General features: G+C 35.1%; 1 protein-coding gene across 9 annotated transcripts in view; it reads right to left on the bottom strand.

The window, feature by feature from the left end:
• Positions 1-19,062, bottom strand: part of Obsc (Obscurin) — a 226,868-nt gene that overhangs the window by 21,138 nt on the left and 186,668 nt on the right. For all 9 annotated transcript variants that reach the window (XM_074138259.1, XM_074138258.1, XM_074138266.1 and 6 more), the window contains 16 exons: positions 17,346-17,447; positions 17,039-17,241; positions 13,104-13,337; positions 12,856-12,976; positions 12,005-12,145; positions 11,613-11,798; positions 11,178-11,415; positions 10,782-11,061; positions 9,480-9,636; positions 9,011-9,149; positions 8,830-8,935; positions 7,671-7,819; positions 2,356-2,573; positions 1,739-1,969; positions 756-897; positions 449-643 (listed from right to left, as the gene is read on the bottom strand). In XM_074138259.1, the coding sequence (XP_073994360.1) occupies positions 449-643; positions 756-897; positions 1,739-1,969; positions 2,356-2,573; positions 7,671-7,819; positions 8,830-8,935; positions 9,011-9,149; positions 9,480-9,636; positions 10,782-11,061; positions 11,178-11,415; positions 11,613-11,798; positions 12,005-12,145; positions 12,856-12,976; positions 13,104-13,337; positions 17,039-17,241; positions 17,346-17,447 (2,842 nt within the window). The remainder of the gene's footprint in view (positions 1-448; positions 644-755; positions 898-1,738; positions 1,970-2,355; positions 2,574-7,670; positions 7,820-8,829; positions 8,936-9,010; positions 9,150-9,479; positions 9,637-10,781; positions 11,062-11,177; positions 11,416-11,612; positions 11,799-12,004; positions 12,146-12,855; positions 12,977-13,103; positions 13,338-17,038; positions 17,242-17,345; positions 17,448-19,062) is intronic.

The raw sequence follows: 19,062 nt of genomic DNA, 5'->3' as shown, positions 1-19,062 counted from the left end.
GGCTTTACGTCCAACCACTGATTTAAAAAAAGAGTAATTAGTATGTGATGATTCTGGGATAGACTGATGAGGTAATACGGATTTTGCAGCTGGGACCAAGCATATTGGGGCTTTCAATTGGTGAGCATAGGTATTTAGAGATGAGCTAATAGAAAGCAATAAGAATCTTCACAGTGGGGGCACAAGGATCGTGGATGAGCAATGAAAGACGAAGTCAAGGAAAAAGAATGAGGTGAGGTAAACAGCACAACTGAATTGAATAACATACGGACGATCGCGTAATATACAAGTATGCGGATGGATGGTGCATGAAGATGTGCGATTTCTTGCCCGTCCCAGAACCGGCACTTCTAAGATGGACTATAAACAAACTTTTGTTTGCATTGTTCATAATAAATTTATAGAAACAACATTTAACAAAAAAAAAAAAAAAAAAAATTGAAGTGACCTGCCCCTGTCTTGTAGCTTCAATCAGTGCTTCAGCTTCTACATGTGTATCTAATCTGGAACCAAGTTCATGTTTCAACCGGCGCACCGTGTATGAGTCACCAAGACCATACTGACTTATTCGCGCTTTGCGTTCATCGTCAATCTCTTCATCCATAACATCGGTAAATCTGCGTCTTTCTCGGATTACTGGAAGCTAAAAGAATGAGAATAACTTTTTTTTATATTATTGGAATAAACGCAAAAAAGTGAAGCTCAAGGTGTTCTATGGGCAGGTAAAAATGGTTGCATCGATTCTGCTTAGTTACCTTCCAGTCTAGATGGTTTTCCTCTGAAAACTTGCAGATTGGTGACCCTCTGTGAGCAGCAACTTTCATGTATTCCCTAATACGAACTGGAAAGTCGACGTCTCTCAGCTGAAGAAGGTATGTGTCTGGTCCATTTTGATAACTAGAACAAGAGATCTGAAGTGAACACTCACAGACTTCTCCATATTGCAACGATTACTGTTGCAATTAATAAATTCTCTTAAAACTAAACGTAAGAGAGTAAATCAAATAAATATAAGTCGTTTGATTTGTATTTTACAAGGATTCTGGTCAACTTTTTCTTACTCGTTTGAACTACAAACAACAAACCAAATTTTCAGATTTCACAAAACTTCCCAGTAATATTTTTAAAGAACAAACGTAACAAATCAAAATGATCAGAAGTTGATAACTCAAGTTTAGAGAAAAGGTCTCCACGCATTTTCAAAAAAAAATCTGATGTGAACAATCATACGAGACTCTCAAGGTTTGTTTTACTTTTTTCAAACGACAAATTTCTGACCAACATAATAAAGCTCGTAAAACCGCACATTACAAGGAACCTGTTTGCAAACAAAAACTATTCGAAAACTGCACTAAAACAAATTATTGTAGTAAAATGAAAAGTAGAACTTATTAGGCAATGTGTATGTAATGTATGGCCTAGGATATATTTTCAAGATTATCTCAATAAGTGAACAATTCTTTGGGTATTTAGGATTTTCTTCAAACTTGGAATTTTATAAAACTTATTTAACCCTTCTTTTCGGTACACAAGTAAATGACGTAAACCACGCAAATATGAAACTTTAGATGGAATCTATTAATCTAACTCCTAGAAGTACCCCAAACCGAATTTGTTGGAAAAATGTAGCAATAAAAGTTGAACACTTCCATGTTTGTAAATAGAATCGGAACTGTTAATTTTGTTTTGACACACAATTCGCTAAATGCATTTTTATCCCTAACTACTTCGTACTTACTGGCTTTCAGAACTAATAATTCCTACATCATAGTTAAGTGGTTGCCTAGATGGCAGTTGGTCTATCCAAGATGGTTTCTTATCTTTAGAGCTAGTAGTTTCACGTTCTGGTGACGGTAGAGGAGTGGCTATGTAATGCGGTGGATACACCATTTTGGATGGGTGACTGAACGCACCAATCAGTGGCCTTCGTCTATACCACGTTCTGCAGGATGCATTGCTGTACCAGTCTCTGTTTAGTAAAGAAAATAAAAACGTTTTTGAATGACGTCTCAGTACAAACTAAATAAATAAGTAATGACATTATTAACCATTTTATAATAAAAAATCATTTTCTGTGTTAACTTTTATGAATTTTGTCTTAATTTGTATTGTTGCAGCCATCTACCGGTTGGTTGTAGATCTATCGCTCTTTTGGCTTTGAAATAATAAAAACAACTAAACTTTCAAACCCGGTGAAGTTATTAAATTTTCTTCGGCAAAGAAAATTTTACATGAACAAGAAACAAACAGTAGTCGAATGAAACTAGACTGGACTACAGTGTGAGAGTAAAAGAAGTTCAAGGTCATCAAATTCTTTATTTATAATACACACCCAATATATTTGTTTACACTTACTTCCATAAATTGTAATAATTGTGTAATCTTTCTGTCGGAATGGTCCACTGATTTGGTGGCAGGCGGTCGGCCAAATTCAACCATGGATGTCTCAATGCCGCTTTAACATCCAGTCTGCTGTACGGCTCAATTACTAACAGTTTGGTTATAAAGTCTCGAGCCTCAACTGTTATATTTGACCAGTATTCCTCGTCAAACTCCCAGAATCCTTCTTTAACCTGACAAGTTAATAATATAAAATCTTGGTCAGTATTTCAGTAGTTTTTAAATAATTTTTCTTTCTTTTACTTCTCTTAAGAAGACGTATTGCCGTCTTCCAGACTTTTTATTTTGAGTTTTTACAGAAAATTCTGGTGTTGAAGTCATCTGTAAAAAAATAATTTTTACAAATTGGTCTTGTATGTGTATGAACTATAGCTCAAAGGCAGAAAATCGCAGAAAGTACAAGTTTTATTTCCAATTTAGGGTTCCCCTTTCTCTTCCACCCAAAACAGTCGCTCAAAAAAAAAAAAGAAGTAACAATTAATACAAAATCAATCCCGTAGAAAAAGTCCTGGATAAGTCCTAATTACCACCTTTTTTTTTACTTCAGTTCTCAAGAAAGTCATTGTTTTCCTAACATCTTATACAACGCCATCCTTAAAACTACCCACTTTCCGAATTTTTTGAAAATTCTCTTCAATCCGCATGATCCATCAAACCAATTTCACTCCCCTTTCATTAGTCAATCTACTTCCACTTCTAGGAATTTTTTTCGACTAACTCTTTACTATCCCGCTACCAGTCTATTTTGTCCCCACTAAATTTAATTCCTATCTCAATTACGTACGTACCAATCTATTCATTAGGATCACAGAGTTGAAGTCACTGTTGCTTACTACCTTGAGCGGAGGTCGGATTGCCCAGTGGCTTTTTTGAACATTTCTCAAGCTTTTGATCGGGTATGGCACCCGAAATTTCCGAGGTAGCTTAAGGGCATTTCATCTTCAACTTACTATCTCGTGATTATAGTATCATATCTAGAAAGATATTCAGCAGAACACTTTTTATGACTGTGCAAAGTAATTCCTTTTCTCCCATATTTTCTATCCTTGCCGACACAAGGAAGTATTCTTGCTCCCTATTTCAGTACAGTTTACACTTTTGACATCCTTTTGCACCTATACCCACGCGGCCATATGGCTATCTTATTCTGTAACGATTATCCTGTCATCGCCACTCGCCATCACCAATTCCACTTCAATACCCTCGAGCCCTCGCTTCGATAACCCTCCTATAAGGACGATAAGACTATATCATGGAATTAAAGCAAAAAAGATCATTAAAAAACAAATCAAAAGAAGGGTTTCATTATTAGCCAATTAAATACAAGAATTGACCTTTATAAAGAATGTGGATTGTGGTTAAATAATATAAATTTAGGTGGGAGGGGGGATTTTATTCGATCCGAAAGCAATCATTTTTTTTAGATAAATTCTACACATACTTTTAGATAAAGGGAAGTATTTGCAATCATGCAGTGTTCGCAGTTTAAATTCTCTTTGTCCGTTTGCGGAGAAGAATTGTAACTGCAAATCATTTTTCTTTCCCCTCTTTAGAAGTTATTGTGATCACAGCATGTTTTCTCCTACAACCCTTAAGAGGAAGTAGTGTTATCAAAATTTATCTTTTTTCTTTTATTGGAAGGTACTGGTAATTGCAATTTTCTTTCTATTATCCCTCTTAATGGGTTGTAATTATTCATCACTTAATTCAACCATATTTCTCTACTCTCCGTCTTCTTCCCACTAATTTGTTACCATTCCCCCATAACTTGTGTCAGTTTTTTTCATCCTAGATCTTCCAACTAGTTATTCCCGATACCCTTATATTTAAAAAAAATCATTGGATGTATAAATTTGTTCCAACCAAGGAACAACAAAAAATCTATCCAAAAGGTACAAAAATCTCCTTAACAAAAACTTACAGTTTTAAAAGTGAAGTACATATAAGGGTTGGTTAAACGACATAAGATACACAAATCAGCAAATACCAAACATTTCATTCATACTTTTAGTATCATATTTTTTAGAATGTATTAGATGTCACAGACCTTTATGCTGGCCTTTTTTCATCCAAAAATATTTTTCTGTTAGAATAATAAAAGATGTATCTCATTATCATAGTTAGTATTCAAAAAGCACTCTATTATCTCTATTCCAAATTATTCTTGTGATTTATCTTTATTCAGAATAATTATCACATTCACTCACACATTAAAAAGAAAATGGGAAATTTGGTGTTGGTCTTTACTGCAGTGATGTGAATCACAGAGTTAAAACCAAATTTCAGGATTGAATTCGTCTTACAGTAGAATACGAGAGCACAAATTACACATAAATAATTCTTGCAATTAGAATTCATTCATTTTCAAATATTAATTTAATGTAGTCTTTTTGAGTACTTGTTGTAAAGAAGTTTTGTAACCAATAACAATAAACACATCTCTATCTATTTTATATTACACATATACTCACATAACATTGTGAGGAGAACATCTAGATGAAGAATTTAATTGAAGGAAACTATATTAACATTTAATATTAATATACTAGATTACATATTATTAATAACATATTTTTTTAACGGGAAACTACTAGATAAAGCAAAGTACCAATCAGTTTAATTGGAACGTGATCTTGAACCAACGATTTTTACTTCCTTCTGCTGCGCTAAACTTGCATTTAAATCCGATGTCAAAAACAAGAACAAATTAAAATCGGTATTTACGTTGGTAAATGCAATTTTTTTTTTTAACTAGTGCATGAATAGTTTAATACCTACTATTAAAATCAATCTAAATTTAATGGGTGCTACCCTTTAATAAACAAATATTTCATCATGAAAATGGCCAGCATAAGGGTTTGTGTCATCCAAAACATCCTAAAATGTAGATACTAGCAGTATGAATGAAATGTTGGGTTCTTGCTGCTTTGAGCACCTTTTGGCGTTTAATCAACCATTACACTTAACTTTTTAAACAGAAAGTTTTTGTTAAGAAGATTTTTATACCTTTTGGATAGAATTTTTTTTTTTTTTTTTGTTCCTTGATTGGAACAAATTTATATATCTAATGGTTTTTTTTTTATATTCGGGCATCGGGAATAATTAGACTGATTTACGCCGGATATACCATAAAAGTTAGAAAGTTTTTATAAATGCCTTGTGGATCAGGTTATCTAGTTCAGTTCAGTCTAATTTTAAATACATTTAACATCAATTTAATAGATCAATCAAAGTAATACATGAATATTTCTTTAATTATCGTTATAATTTAAAAATAATCGATAATACCATTTTCCAAAATATTCCAAACCTTTAAAAACCTATTCTGTTAAATTTCTTATCTGGTTTACATGTTTTCTTAACACTTTGGATAAGCAATACTTTTATACTTGGTAATGCTTTAATACTAATACTTGGTGCCAACTTAGTGAAAGGTAAATAAGTAGAATGTAAAAGTGTAAAGTTAGTGAGAAGAAGATAAAGACACCAAGAAAAGTTGGTAGGGTGTGGTACCTAGTTGTGGAAAGAAGATTCAGACTATGAGTAACATTATGGGGGAGTGGTACCAAGTTCGTAAGGTGTAAATGCAAACTAAGTGAAAAGTTATGGGAGAGTGGTGAAAAGTTAAATGAAAGATGTAGGATGAAAAAAAACTGACACAAGTCTTGGGGGATTGGTGACAAGTTGGTGGGAATAAGATGGAGACAGGAGAAATGTGGGATTAAGTGATTGATAATTACATCCCATTAAGAGGGCTAAGAGCAGTAAGATGAATTTTGATAAAATTTCTTCCTCTTAAGGATGTAAGAGAAAACAAGCTGTGATCACAAAAACTTCTTCTAAAGAGGGGAAAAAAATTATTTGCAATTTAAGTTCTGCTCTTTAAAAAGGCAAAGAGAATTTAAACTACGAATACAGCATGATTGCGATACTTCCTATTAGTAGGCGTAAGAGCAGGATAGCACTTAAATTCACGCATTCTAAATTCTTCTTCTTGCCTAATTTGATTAAAGAAGGACAAAAATGTACAAAGATATTGTTAATAACCGTTTAAAAGGGGGCTTTATTTACGAAGGGCAAACTCCACTCCTAAATATAAGGCATCGAGACCCCAAAGAGCCGTATCTGCCGTATCTAAAATTTCAATTGAAAGACAATTCATTAATTAAAATCAGTTCATACGTCAATAATTTAAACGATTGCAGTACTTCCTCTTAGTAGGTGTAAGAGCATGATGGCACTTTAAATCACGTAGGGAAGCTTTAATCACTTCGTGCTAAATTTGATCAAAATCGGACTAAGCGTTACAGAAATAATAGTAATAGTTTTAGAGGGCGCTAATGACCAAGATGTTGATGCGCCGAAAAAAAAAAAAATAATAGTTTTAGAGAGGGCCTTACTTGAGTGGGGCAAACTCCCCTCCATAAGAGGCACAACGTCGAGACTTCTAAGAAGCAAATATGAACAAAATTTCGATTCAAATGACACTTTATTCATGAAAATCGGTTCACGCGTCGATAATTTGAAACGATGGCCTACTTCCCCTTAATAGGTGTAAGAGCAGAAAGTCGCTTGAATGTTACGTCGCGGAGCCTTGACCCTTTCATCCTGCTAAATTTTATCAAAATCGAGAGTTATTAGTAATAATAATTTTGGAGGGGGCCTTACATAACATAAATGGGACTAACTCCTCTCCCAATCGATGTACAGCGTCGAGACCCCCAAAAGGCACAACTACATGGAATTCCGAATCGAATGACACCTCATTCATGACAATCGGTTTGCACGTTTAGGCGCTACGTTGTTTACGTAAAAGTAACAAGAAGAACAAGAACATTTTTTGTAAATGCCGTTTTTGCCCATTTCCGGCAACTTTTTTCTTGAAATCTATTAGATCTGGGTGTTGCAAAATTTACAGATTATAAAGAAAAATTGGCAATTTTATCTTTTAGAAAAATTGGCAATTTTATCTTTTAGAAAAATTGGCAATTTTATCTTTTAGAAAAATTGGCAATTTTATCTTTTAGAAAAATTGGCAATTTTATCTTTTAGAAAAATTGGCAATTTTATCTTTTAGAAAAATTGGCAATTTTATCTTTTAGAAAAATTGGCAATTTTATCTTTTAGAAAAAATGGCAATTTTATTTTTTAGAAAAATAGAAAAAAATGGTCAAAGTTGGTGCTTTTGAATGTTACGCTTTTTCGCGCAGTTTTTGGCGATCAACCCTTATACAACTGTCCTACCGGATCGTTTTAATTATACACATTACCTTCATTAAGGTTTCCATATCATTGTTTCCTCTAAATAATGAGACGCCAGTTAACAGTAAATATGTGATCACACCAACGCTCCACATATCGGACATCATGTCCACACCTTCTCCTCGGATCGTCTCAGGTGATACAAATTCCGGCATACCTTTAAAAATCAAGTAAGAAGATCAATCATAACAAGCTAAAATAGTTTATGGCGTAATAAGTATTTTTGGGGCACAATAAGCCACAGGGATGATGGGTGTAACCTTACCAGTCCAAACGAAGGCAAGAAAGTTCATTAATTCGCCTCCTTGATTCCCCCAAAAAAGGTTAATTACAGAATTGCTTTAACGAGATCACATGGTCACTCGAATGATTGTAGGCCACTGAGTGAGCTAAAAGCTCACTGAGGCAACACATTAAAGAACCTGACTACGGAGCGTCAATTTTGCCGAAAAAAGAGAGAAACTGTGTCAGTGTGAAGGGTTTATATGGCGGTTCTTCGTAGCAGAAAAATTCACTCTTCCAGCATAATCCTGGAAAACCTAACCGGACTTCAAAGGCTAATCAAACAGTCAGGACTTGAGAGAATGCAGAATAAAAACAGAACATGGAAGCCTAAACAAACACACAATTTACTCTAAGGTATAATGCACCTACCAGCAAAAACGTGGGCCAAATATTTCTCCTGCTATCTTCAGAACGATTATTTACGTCTTGAACGCCTATTTAACTGCTTGCTACACATACCCTATTTAATCTCTCTTCGTAGGATAGAGCCGGGACTCAATGACGTCAGATTTTGAGTATGCAGAGGCGTTGCGTTATCACTTTTAAACTTGCAATTCAGTTTACATCAGGATTCCAATGAAAAGATTTACGTATATTTTTAATATTTAATTTAATTAATTATTTAAGGGTAAGTACCTTTCTTTCACTCATATCAACTGCAGTTCGATCAGAGTAGAAAAAATGTTGGGGTTGGATTTATGAGAAGCATGCGCTTGGCAACGGACAGCTTTTGAGGGTATTGTTCAGGAAATGACGGGAACTGGACTGTGCTGTTTAGTATGAATCAGATTCTCAAGCATGATTAAAACAGAGAGAAGTGGAGTTGGAGTTGCGATTGCCACAACTCAATATCTGATTGCACAACCAACTTCTTGTTCTTACCATATTCAAGAGGTTGTAATTGCCCAGGATGGATCCTTCTGCTCTGACCAAAATCACAGAGTTTTAAGTCATCTCCTCCAGGATGTGAAATTAGTAAATCTCCAGGCTTTTGAAAAAAAAAATACTTAGATGAAATAAAATTAAAACATTTTATAAATGTTTCAAAATTTAATTTCTTTACCGTCAAGCCAAGATGTGCAATATTCTGTTCATGCATGTAGTCAAGTGCAACTAATAATTGGCGTATGTAGCATGCGATCTCCGATTCCGTAGTGTACGACTGTCTGGTTAATGAATCTAATAACTCACCACCAGACGCACTGTTTTATTTTTCTTAGATTAAAGGAAAAATATTAATTAGAATTACTCCTTAAAATATATTTATGAGATTAGGTAGCAAAAAATTTATTTTGGGAGGAGAAAATTCAAGTTGAAAGTAAGAATTTATTTTTTAAGAAATTGATATATATTTCAATCCAAAAATATAACCTGAATCCCGATGTTCACGAAAAATTGGTTCTTCAGAATTCAGTGTAAATTGAAAATCATTAGTCCTGAATAATAATAAAATAATAATTATTAGTATCACTATCGTTAATTTCTGCTTTGCTTAGTTTAGCTCCCTTAAAATTAATTAATGTAAAGGATACAGCTCCATAATTAATGTAATACTATCAAGTGTTTCGAAACTATCATGAATTCTAATAATTTTATGAGAATTCAATATGTTCATGATGTCTAATTCGTTGTTCATGAAACTCTTCAATTCACCTCGTCCATGCATTATCTTTGCAGCATAATTTCTTCCTAAAAGATCAAAATAAGTAAATGAATAAACAAATAGAAAGTCTTGAATGAAATGACCAGAATGCTGAGAAACTTTTATTGATTTCATTAAAAATGATAGGGAGGGGATTACTATGCGATTCCATGTGGAGATCCCGGGTTAGAATCCTGCTGCTGGCCCTTAGATTTCTCTTCCTAGGAGCTTCTTACAGCTCACTGTCCGGTGATGGACCATCACCGGACAGTGTTGTCTGTAATGACAAAAAAACTATCCGAAGACAGGCGGTGCTCTGGAAAAAGTTCCGGGCACCAATAACCACAGATGTTGACGCGCCTTAAATAATAAAAAAATGAAAATTCGAATTATAAAGATGATAAAATTCAATTGAAAGTGGCTAACTTTAATAAAAGTTCGAGTGAATTCCAATAGGTACTTCTTCCCGGTCCTATTTTTATTTATCTATTTTTTGCATTCAGCCATGATATTGATAGGTAATGTACATAGTAAATTAATATTTGATTCATATTAAACTGTTTTTCTTTACTCTACAATTTACACATGTCACTCTGACGTGTTTCGGATATTTATCATGAAAAATATTTCTTATTAAAACTATCGAAGTATCTCATAGTAAGATATCAACTACAAGATTATCTCGGTGTACATCAGAGAATAATGGAAATAGTCTAACAAATTGGAAGCAATCTAGACTATGGTCTAGATCTCTATTCAAAAATTGTATGAGAATAATCTTGATTTACACAAGTTGTACGTTGATTTTAGAGTGGCATATCACGAGTACGAATGGGAAGTATGAAAGACATGCATATTTATGTAAAATTGATGGATCAGTCTGGTAAGGATGCTTACCTCTGCAAAAGTTGTCATTAAAAAAGAAGCTTGGTCCCTCAGAAAGGGAGACATTATTTCTCAATTTGTTCAATGATGAGATCCATTGTTCTCATCATTAGTATTAGAAATCGCAATGTGCTAAATCTCGTCGACATAGAGGGCCAAATAAACTTTGGTCAAATGAAATTTCTACCCTTTGCAGACTACCTAGGGCAACCTATTTACCATTAAAGCACGATCTACTACAGCTTCTTTTCTTTTTTAAAAAACTTGAAGTAACTGCTATACGTTACAGTAAAAAATAGATGCATACCTGAAATTCTTTCTACAGCATGATAAGTAACTCCCTGAGTACCTCGCCCTAATTCATCTCCTAAATCATACAGATCAGACAATGGTTTAGTTTTCGGCTTAATGCCATGACCCCGCCCGTAATGATGAAAGGGATGTTCATCAGTCTCCTCAACGTGCACCATCACCGAACAACTGATTGCTCCCGCCACATTACTGGCTGTTATACTGTACAGTCCGCTGTCTTTCGTTATGGCATCGCTTATCATCAAATTGCAATGGTCTGGATCAATTCTTGAAATCTAGATAAAAACGTTTTTTCACAGTTATAAATATAATCCTCAACAAACTAACTTAAACGGAATTCACCGGCGCTAATGACAAAGTGGTCGATGCACGAAAAAAAAACACAATTCACCTTAATTCTGGAACTTGGTGCCAGTGGTTGCCAATCTTTGTACCATTTAATGTCCGGTGTAGGTACGCCAATTACTCTGGCCTCTAGACGTCCTGTGTGTCTAGCAATCAGGGTAAGTTCTTCAGGACGACGTATGAATTCTGGAAATTCTGCAATTTCCAAATGTACCCTCTGTCTAGCTTCACCATGTTCATTTTGTGCCACCGCTTCGTAAGTGCCTACATCTCTATCTAACATCCTAAGATACAAGAAATCGTCTAACTTAGTACATTTGGGGATTTTATCTGTAGTGTAGTAGACATATTTTATTTTCTGACTTATTTTATTATGTTATTCGTGTCTTGCCTCAATCTTAGCATTAGTCAACCATAAGATTGGCGTCAGACGAAACCGTAATAATAATTTGTTAGAAGATCTGTTCAAAAAAATATTTACTTGTTTATAAAGAGGGTAGCATGTCCATTGCGAGTGTAACTTGAATCATAGCGACCTCCCATATCTATTGGATGGTCGTTGAAGAAGTGACTCATCTTTGGTTTAGGATATCCATACACAAACCAGAATAAATTACAGTTGTGTCCTTTTACACCGTACTGTGTGTAGTGTTCTTGTCGTAGAAATCTGTGAAAAAATTAATAGAATAATTAAATGTTAAATGTTAATAATTAGATGTTTAAAAAAATGATGTTTTTATTCAATTAAGAAATGCTTATATTCAATTAAATTTTTTTTTTAATAATCAGTTTATACATATCTTTGACTTCTTTTCTTTTTTGTGTACACACTACATAAAATGTATAAGATTCTTTTAAATTGAAGTGACTCACCTTGGCGCTTGAGCATAACCATCATGTGGAGGCCTTTCGATGTCAAAATCTTTAGGAAAATAATAAGAACTCTCCGGCCTGAAATCTATACCTGGTGCTAAGAATGGTATAAATCTCGGTGGCTCAGGTTCCAATTTAGCTCTGAAAAAGTAATTAAAGAAGTAACAATAGATGAAATTTTATATAGGGCTAGTTGAAATTTAAAATAAAATGAACATAGGACTTGTGTGGCGTTTTTTCAAATCAGCGAATTTGAAACCTGGAGGTGTCATATCCCCTACCAGAGACAGGCGAAGAGTTCATTAGTTCACTCGCAAAAGTTAATGGAATTTTTTTTAATCAGGGCCAAAATGATGAAATTCGCCATAGTGAGCCTGCCTAGCAGGTTTTTATTGGGCGAAGAAGAAAAGAACCACCCACATTCTCTGCCACTATGAGGGCGCTTCTCAAGAGGCTTTGTTGCCTTTTTAGAGGTTAAGGCAGGCTAACAGTTTACGCTAGATATCTGGGAGATTTCATAGTAGGACCTGTGAGACGCAGGGACTATGAGCCAATTGACCCTCCAAAATTCTATTCTTTTTATTTATACTATAATAAAAGGAGTTGGCTCAGAGATAATGCCCTGGACTCAAGACGCGGAGTTCCCGGGTTCATTACAGCAGCCTGCCTTAGATTTTATCTTTTTAGAATTGTGTGCAGCCTACAATCTGGTAAGGGACACTGTATCGAGTGAACCTCTTATCTTCCCAAAAAAATTTAGTGGCAGAGAACACAGAAATGCAACAAATGCCTCAATGCACCCACAACTTTAAAACATGTAAATCACTTTTATAGAGGTACATTTCACTAACCTGTAAGTAACAGCATATGGAGATGGGTCACTTACGCCATATTTATTTTCCACTCGGACTCTAAATTTATAATCTCTGAATGATTCTAGATTCCTAATTTCACAAGCACAACTTCTGATACCTGGAGCAAAATATACATTTTGTCAGTGTTACTGAAACACACATGACTTTCTCTTATTTCAAGTATTAAGAATTAGCAAATTTTACTTTAAACATGTACTTTGCTGCAATTTTACTCCAATACTTACCAGATCTTGCTGTAAACCAGTCTCCGTTGGGAAGTTCACACATCTCTACTTGATATGTAACTGGATCTCTTGGTCCGTAAGGTATTGATGGTTTCCAAGATAATGTCAGACGGCGGTCGGACATTCGACTGATTAGCGGGCGATCAGCAAGAGGCATGGGAGTGCCAGTGTGTTTAAACTCAGAGAAGTCTTTATACTGTTCGCCAACTGGGCGACGATCTCCTAGACCCATCGCTGTAAAGCGAACAAAAAAAAAAAAAGGCGTAAATACAGCTACATATAACAAAATAGTGGTGTGAATAGCAGATTAATATAAACGTTTCAGAGAGAATAACACGTTCTTCAATTAGCTCTTCAAAAATTTCTCAACAAATAAATTGAGTATATAAATCTTCAGGTGAAGCTATGGATCTATATTTTTCTAGAAGTACTATGGTATATGTATGTTAATATAATAGAAAATATAAAAATCAATGTTTAAAAGACCCAAACCCCTTCATTTGCGTTAATGAATGTGGAAAACAGTATTATATTTGATTGAATAATAATAATAATATATAATAATAATAATATATAATAATAATAATATATAATAATAATAATATATAATAATAATAATATATAATAATAATAATATATAATAATAATAATAATAATAATTTTTCTGGGATACATTCAGTACTGGTCCGGTTTTATACTGAGCTGCTAAGACTTGAGCAGATCCCAACACATGGTTTAACTGCAGGCCTCACATATATGATCCCAAAGAAAAATGGTCCTCTTCAGCCTAAAGACTATAGGCCAATAACGTGTCTTAACGGAGTGTATAAAATCTTTACATCGGTAATAAGCTCTAAAATTGAAGAACATGTCAGGGAAAACAATCTTCTAGCACCTGAGCAGTTAGGTTGTAAAAAAGGAGCAAAAGGATGCAAGGAGTTAATTGTGTTAGACACCTTTGTCGCAGGGCAGGTTGCAAATAAAAAAGGAATTTGTCAGTGGCTTGGATTGACTACGCGAAGGCTTTTGATACCGTACCACATAGCTGGCTGCTAGAAGTTCTGTCCTTATATAAGGTGGATGAAAGGTGATAAAGTTTCTCCAAATGGTGATGAAAATGTGGCGCACTAAGCTGATGGTGGGAAACAGAGGTGATGGATATGTAATTGATGATGTCCAAATCAAACGAGGGATATTCCAAGGAGATAGCCTTAGCCCAATGTGGTTTTGTCTTGCTTTAAATCCCCTCAGCAGTATGCTAAGGAGCTCGCAGTATGGATACGAGCTGGAAGTATCCTCCAATGTTAAATTAACCCACAGTTTTTACATGGATGACCTGAAGATCTACAGTAAATCGCCAGGACAGCTGCAGAACATGGTAAACTTGGTTTCGGCATTCAGTAATGCCATTAGAATGACCTTGGGCGTTGAGAAATGCGCTGTACTAAATGTGAAGCGAGGAGTGCCCGAAGGTAATATTGAGCAAACCGAGGCTGGAGGAGATGTGCTTTTTGAACTGGATCCTACACAATTGTACAGGTATTTAGGGCTTCAGCAAAACCTGAAGATCCCTAATAAGGACACCATGGTTAAACTTGAAGATGAATTCAAGAAGCGGTTAAAATTGATTCTAAAACAAAAATTGTCATCTAAGGACACCATAAAAGCCGTAAATACATATGTCATCCCATCATTGGCATACGCTTTTGGGGTTCTCAAATGGTCAACTACGAAACTTCAGGAACTCGATAGATACGTCAGAACTAGTATGACGTCCGCTAGGATGCACCATCCCAACGCATCCACTGTCAGGCTTTATCTACCGCGAAAGGAAGGAGGGAGGGGATTACTCAGTGTTGAACAGCTCTGCAAAAGAGCAGAGAACTCTCTTAAAGAGTATTTCCAACAACAAGAAGTCCCCCTCTTTGCAAAGATGAAGGCTCTAGATAAAGGCTTCACAGCCTTGAATTTACGTGAGCCAAGAAATAACGTTGTGCGGTTAGAAAGGGATATGAAGAATGAAAGCAGCTACATGGCAGGTATTATGCCCTTCTTACTGCAGAAGGAACTAATGGCTTAGCCTCGTGCCAATGGCTCACAAAAAGCCATCTATTCCCTGAGACGGAAGGGTTCATAATGGCGATGCAGTACCAGGTGATAGCTACGAAGGCGTACCTAGATGGGTTCTAGGCGAAAGTCTAGTGCCCGATAAATGCAGAATGTGCAACTCCACTTCGGAAAGCATACAGCACATAGTTTCAGGATGTTCAGTACTTGCGCCGAAGGAGTACCTTTTCAGGCACAATAATGTGGCTAAAATTATCCATAAAGGCAGTCCTCCTAGATACGGTCCGTATCGTCCGAAAGTTCCTAAGTGCTGCCCATTAAGCAGATCAATACAGCCAATCGCCGCGTGCAGCCCGTTATTATTTGGATTTAGTTTTTAACTCCGAGAGATAGATAGTAATTTAGATAAGGGGTTGTGGCAAAGTCCACCCCCCTAAGTGATTTCCCTAATAAGGAGTCAGAAATGAAATAATAATAATAATAATAATAACAATAATAATATAAGGTGCTAATAACCCAGCAGTTGATGCGCAAAAATAATAATAATAACCAGAGTTTCAAAGTTTCCGTCCATTAAGGACATCAATATAAAGGTGTACATGAACATATCGGGCCCTCTATAATAATAATAACAGGGGAAGGAATGTTTATAAAAGTACTTCCCTTCAAGAGCATGGGTTACAAGAACATCTGCCATACCAAGTAGAGGGGTAATATGTTCGAGAAGGAATAAATATAAGAGGCGCTAATAACCTCAGCTGTTGATGCACAAAAAAAAAAAATATAATAATAATAATTATAATAACAATAATACTGCTGGCCCTTAGATTTTCTCTTCCTAGGAGCTTCTTACAGCTCACTGTCCGGTGATGGACAGTGTTGTCTGTAACGAGAGAGCACTGTCCGGTACTTTTAGCGCAACTGACTTGAGCATTGTATCACTTACCTTAGTACTCGTCTAGATTGGACAAATACTAAGGAATTGTACCAAAGTGACCATTATCCTACAATAGTTAAGACTCTTCTTAAAAGAACAGAATACATCACGCCTAGGAAGTATGATATTACAAGGGAAAACTGGTCCGCTTTCTCTGCCAAAATTAAAATACCTTCATAGAGGATGTCAACCTCGACGCAGCGCTATTTAATAAAACTTTGATATATGCTGCTGAGGGCGCAGTACCAAAAACGGGTGGGACGATTTCACGACCTCCAGTCCCATGGTGGACCGTTGAATGTAAAGCTGCCCTCACGACAAGAAAAGAGTATTTAACCAACTTAAAATTTATCCGACTGCCGAAAACTTTTAAAATACTAAGAGCCAGAGAAAGATTTATTATAAAAATGCAAACAAAGAAACCCTGGCATTTTATGTTTCAGAAATAACAACGTAGAAAACCTTAAAGGAAGCATGGAAAAAAATAAATAACCTCTCTGGCCGTCGAAATATTCCGACAATACCAGCAGAGCCTTTTAACTAACAATGAATACATAATAGAGCCTCAGGATATTGCCGAGTGCCTAGCCGTACACTTTCCTGAAGTGTCAGGAACCCAGGCCTACTCAGCTGACTTCGTTCGACGGAAAATTGAGATGGAGCTACGGCAAGTTGATTTCGAAACAATCACCAACAAAACGTACGATTCCCCACTAACTATAACAGAAGTTGACAAAGAAAACCAGGGATACCACTCCAGATAAGGACAGCATACCGCACGCAATGATAAAAAACTTAGGTATCGTTGAAAAGGAGCAACTCCTAAAACTACACGCCATAAGGGAAAGTGGAAATGATGGATTAAGAAAGATTGGACTTATAAGGTGCAGAAAGTCTGCAATTGCAGAAGCTAAGTTTATAATCTACTCACTGTCATAGATAAACGAGGCAGTACACTCATCTTCCCCATGGTCGTTGTAGATGCGCAGCTTATACTTGGCTACATCTACGTCTGGATCTATGTGTGCTACCGTTAATCGCAACAATCCCGTTGTCTCTCGTTCCATTTTAATTCTCTCCGAAGGATACAGACGTTCATTGTTACGGTACCATTCAACTTCTGGTTCAGGATATCTATACAAAATTTTAAATTTAGATAAAAAAAAATATAAGAGAGCTCAGATTAACTTCTCGTCTAAGTTGATTTTAAAAAATTGAAAACAGAAAAAAAAACTCACCCAGATATGCAAGCTGTAAATCTGCCAGTAATTCCATTAATGACTTCCTGATCGCCGATCTTCTTCAGGAAACAGGGCGCCTCACCCTTTTCTTTAGTTGTGCTAAAAAAAATATTTTTATTTTCTGAATCTTTAATGAAACCAATTTAAACTTTTAGTTACAATACACATATATTAGTTGTTTAATATTTTACTAAAACAAAACAAAAATAATACAAAACAAAGGGAAAATATTAATTAAAATGGTACATCGGTTAAAAGAATTCAATGTTGGCAGGACATAAGCAGGTGAATAATAGTCTAGTACAGTAGTCGCAATTTAAGACCTGCGGGTCACCTAGAGGAAAATTTTAGTGACACAGGAGGCAATTCTTAATTAAGAAGATCGGAAGGTATATTTACCAACGAATTAAAGCGTGCTTGTATTGAGATGTGTGGCATAATGTGATGAAATTCTATTATTACGTAGCGAGTACACGTTTCAACATTTACTTTTCTGCTAACATTTTATGATCTCTTTCAAGTTATAAATAAGAATTTGATGATAATAAATTTGTGATGATCTATTTAAGATGTATATTGGATTATTCCAAATGTATTTTTTTTTTTGTAATTTTCTGTGCTCTGAGATATGTAATCTAAAATAGAAGTGCTGTGACCCTCCAGCAAAAATTTTTGTGAATAAAAATAGAGAAATTACCCACTTGTAAGGAACGTTGCCGACCACTGGTGTTTTATTCTCGGACTACTAGGAATTTTAGCAATTCATTCAAACTTCGTTAATATTAAAAGAGCTGTAAACGAATAAAAGTTATAGAGGTTCAGATATGTAACGATAAATGAAGTTAAAAGAATATTGTAGAGCCATTTTTGGAGAATCTTACATACATAATAATACGTAATAAATAAAAATTCATCCAGTAAACGTTTACTCCCGGTTTATAGATTTGTCCAAAAGCTTATTTGAGTCCCCTGGTGCATACCTAAACCAAATATAACATTCCAACTTCCTTCAGTTTTTCAATTTTTAAAATCGCTGACCACAGGTAGTACACATACTCTCTCAGGTCTACTTTTGAAACCAATTTTTTTCATAGTCTGCGGATCTCAATATTAGAATATAGCATGAAACACAAAACAGAAATCTGGTTCAGATAACTTTAAGACGGCATAGTAAGTCAACCATAAAATATTAAGCAGTCATGTACATTGAATGAATGTTGTTAAGTATGTTATAATGAATATATGTTGGCAATGCCCCCATTAACTCAGAAAATATATTTAAATTTTTAGAGATAAAAATCTGTATCCCTGAAACAACCCATTAAACCAATTTTACAAGGAAAATATTTTGAATAAGACTGACAGCAAACTGCTAATTTAAAATATTAGCAGTTTGTCACACTTAGATTAATGCAAGTCGTTCTATCCCCTTCCAAATTTTTTTTTTTTTTAATTGTATTATATTCTGCAAAATTACATTTTTCCAGAACCGATTTTCGTCTGATTTGGAATTCCAGCATTTATCTCAATTTAAGTTGATATTATTCGTGCTAAAGAACTGTAACTTGTTTGGAATGGGCTCTCTACATGGTAGCTTAATATAACACTTACCTGCAAACCTCCAAAATACAATATTCCTCTCTAAGTTTCCACTAAAAGTAATAGGTCTTTGTATATTTATAGTATACAAAATTTTCAAGAAAATTGTGGAGCC

Source organism: Rhodnius prolixus, unplaced genomic scaffold (genome assembly GCF_049639745.1).
Source record: "Rhodnius prolixus isolate KJV_2025 unplaced genomic scaffold, Rpr scaffold_11, whole genome shotgun sequence".
Classification (NCBI taxonomy): Eukaryota; Metazoa; Arthropoda; class Insecta; order Hemiptera; family Reduviidae; genus Rhodnius; species Rhodnius prolixus.
This window is presented reverse-complemented; position numbering and strand designations above follow the sequence as displayed.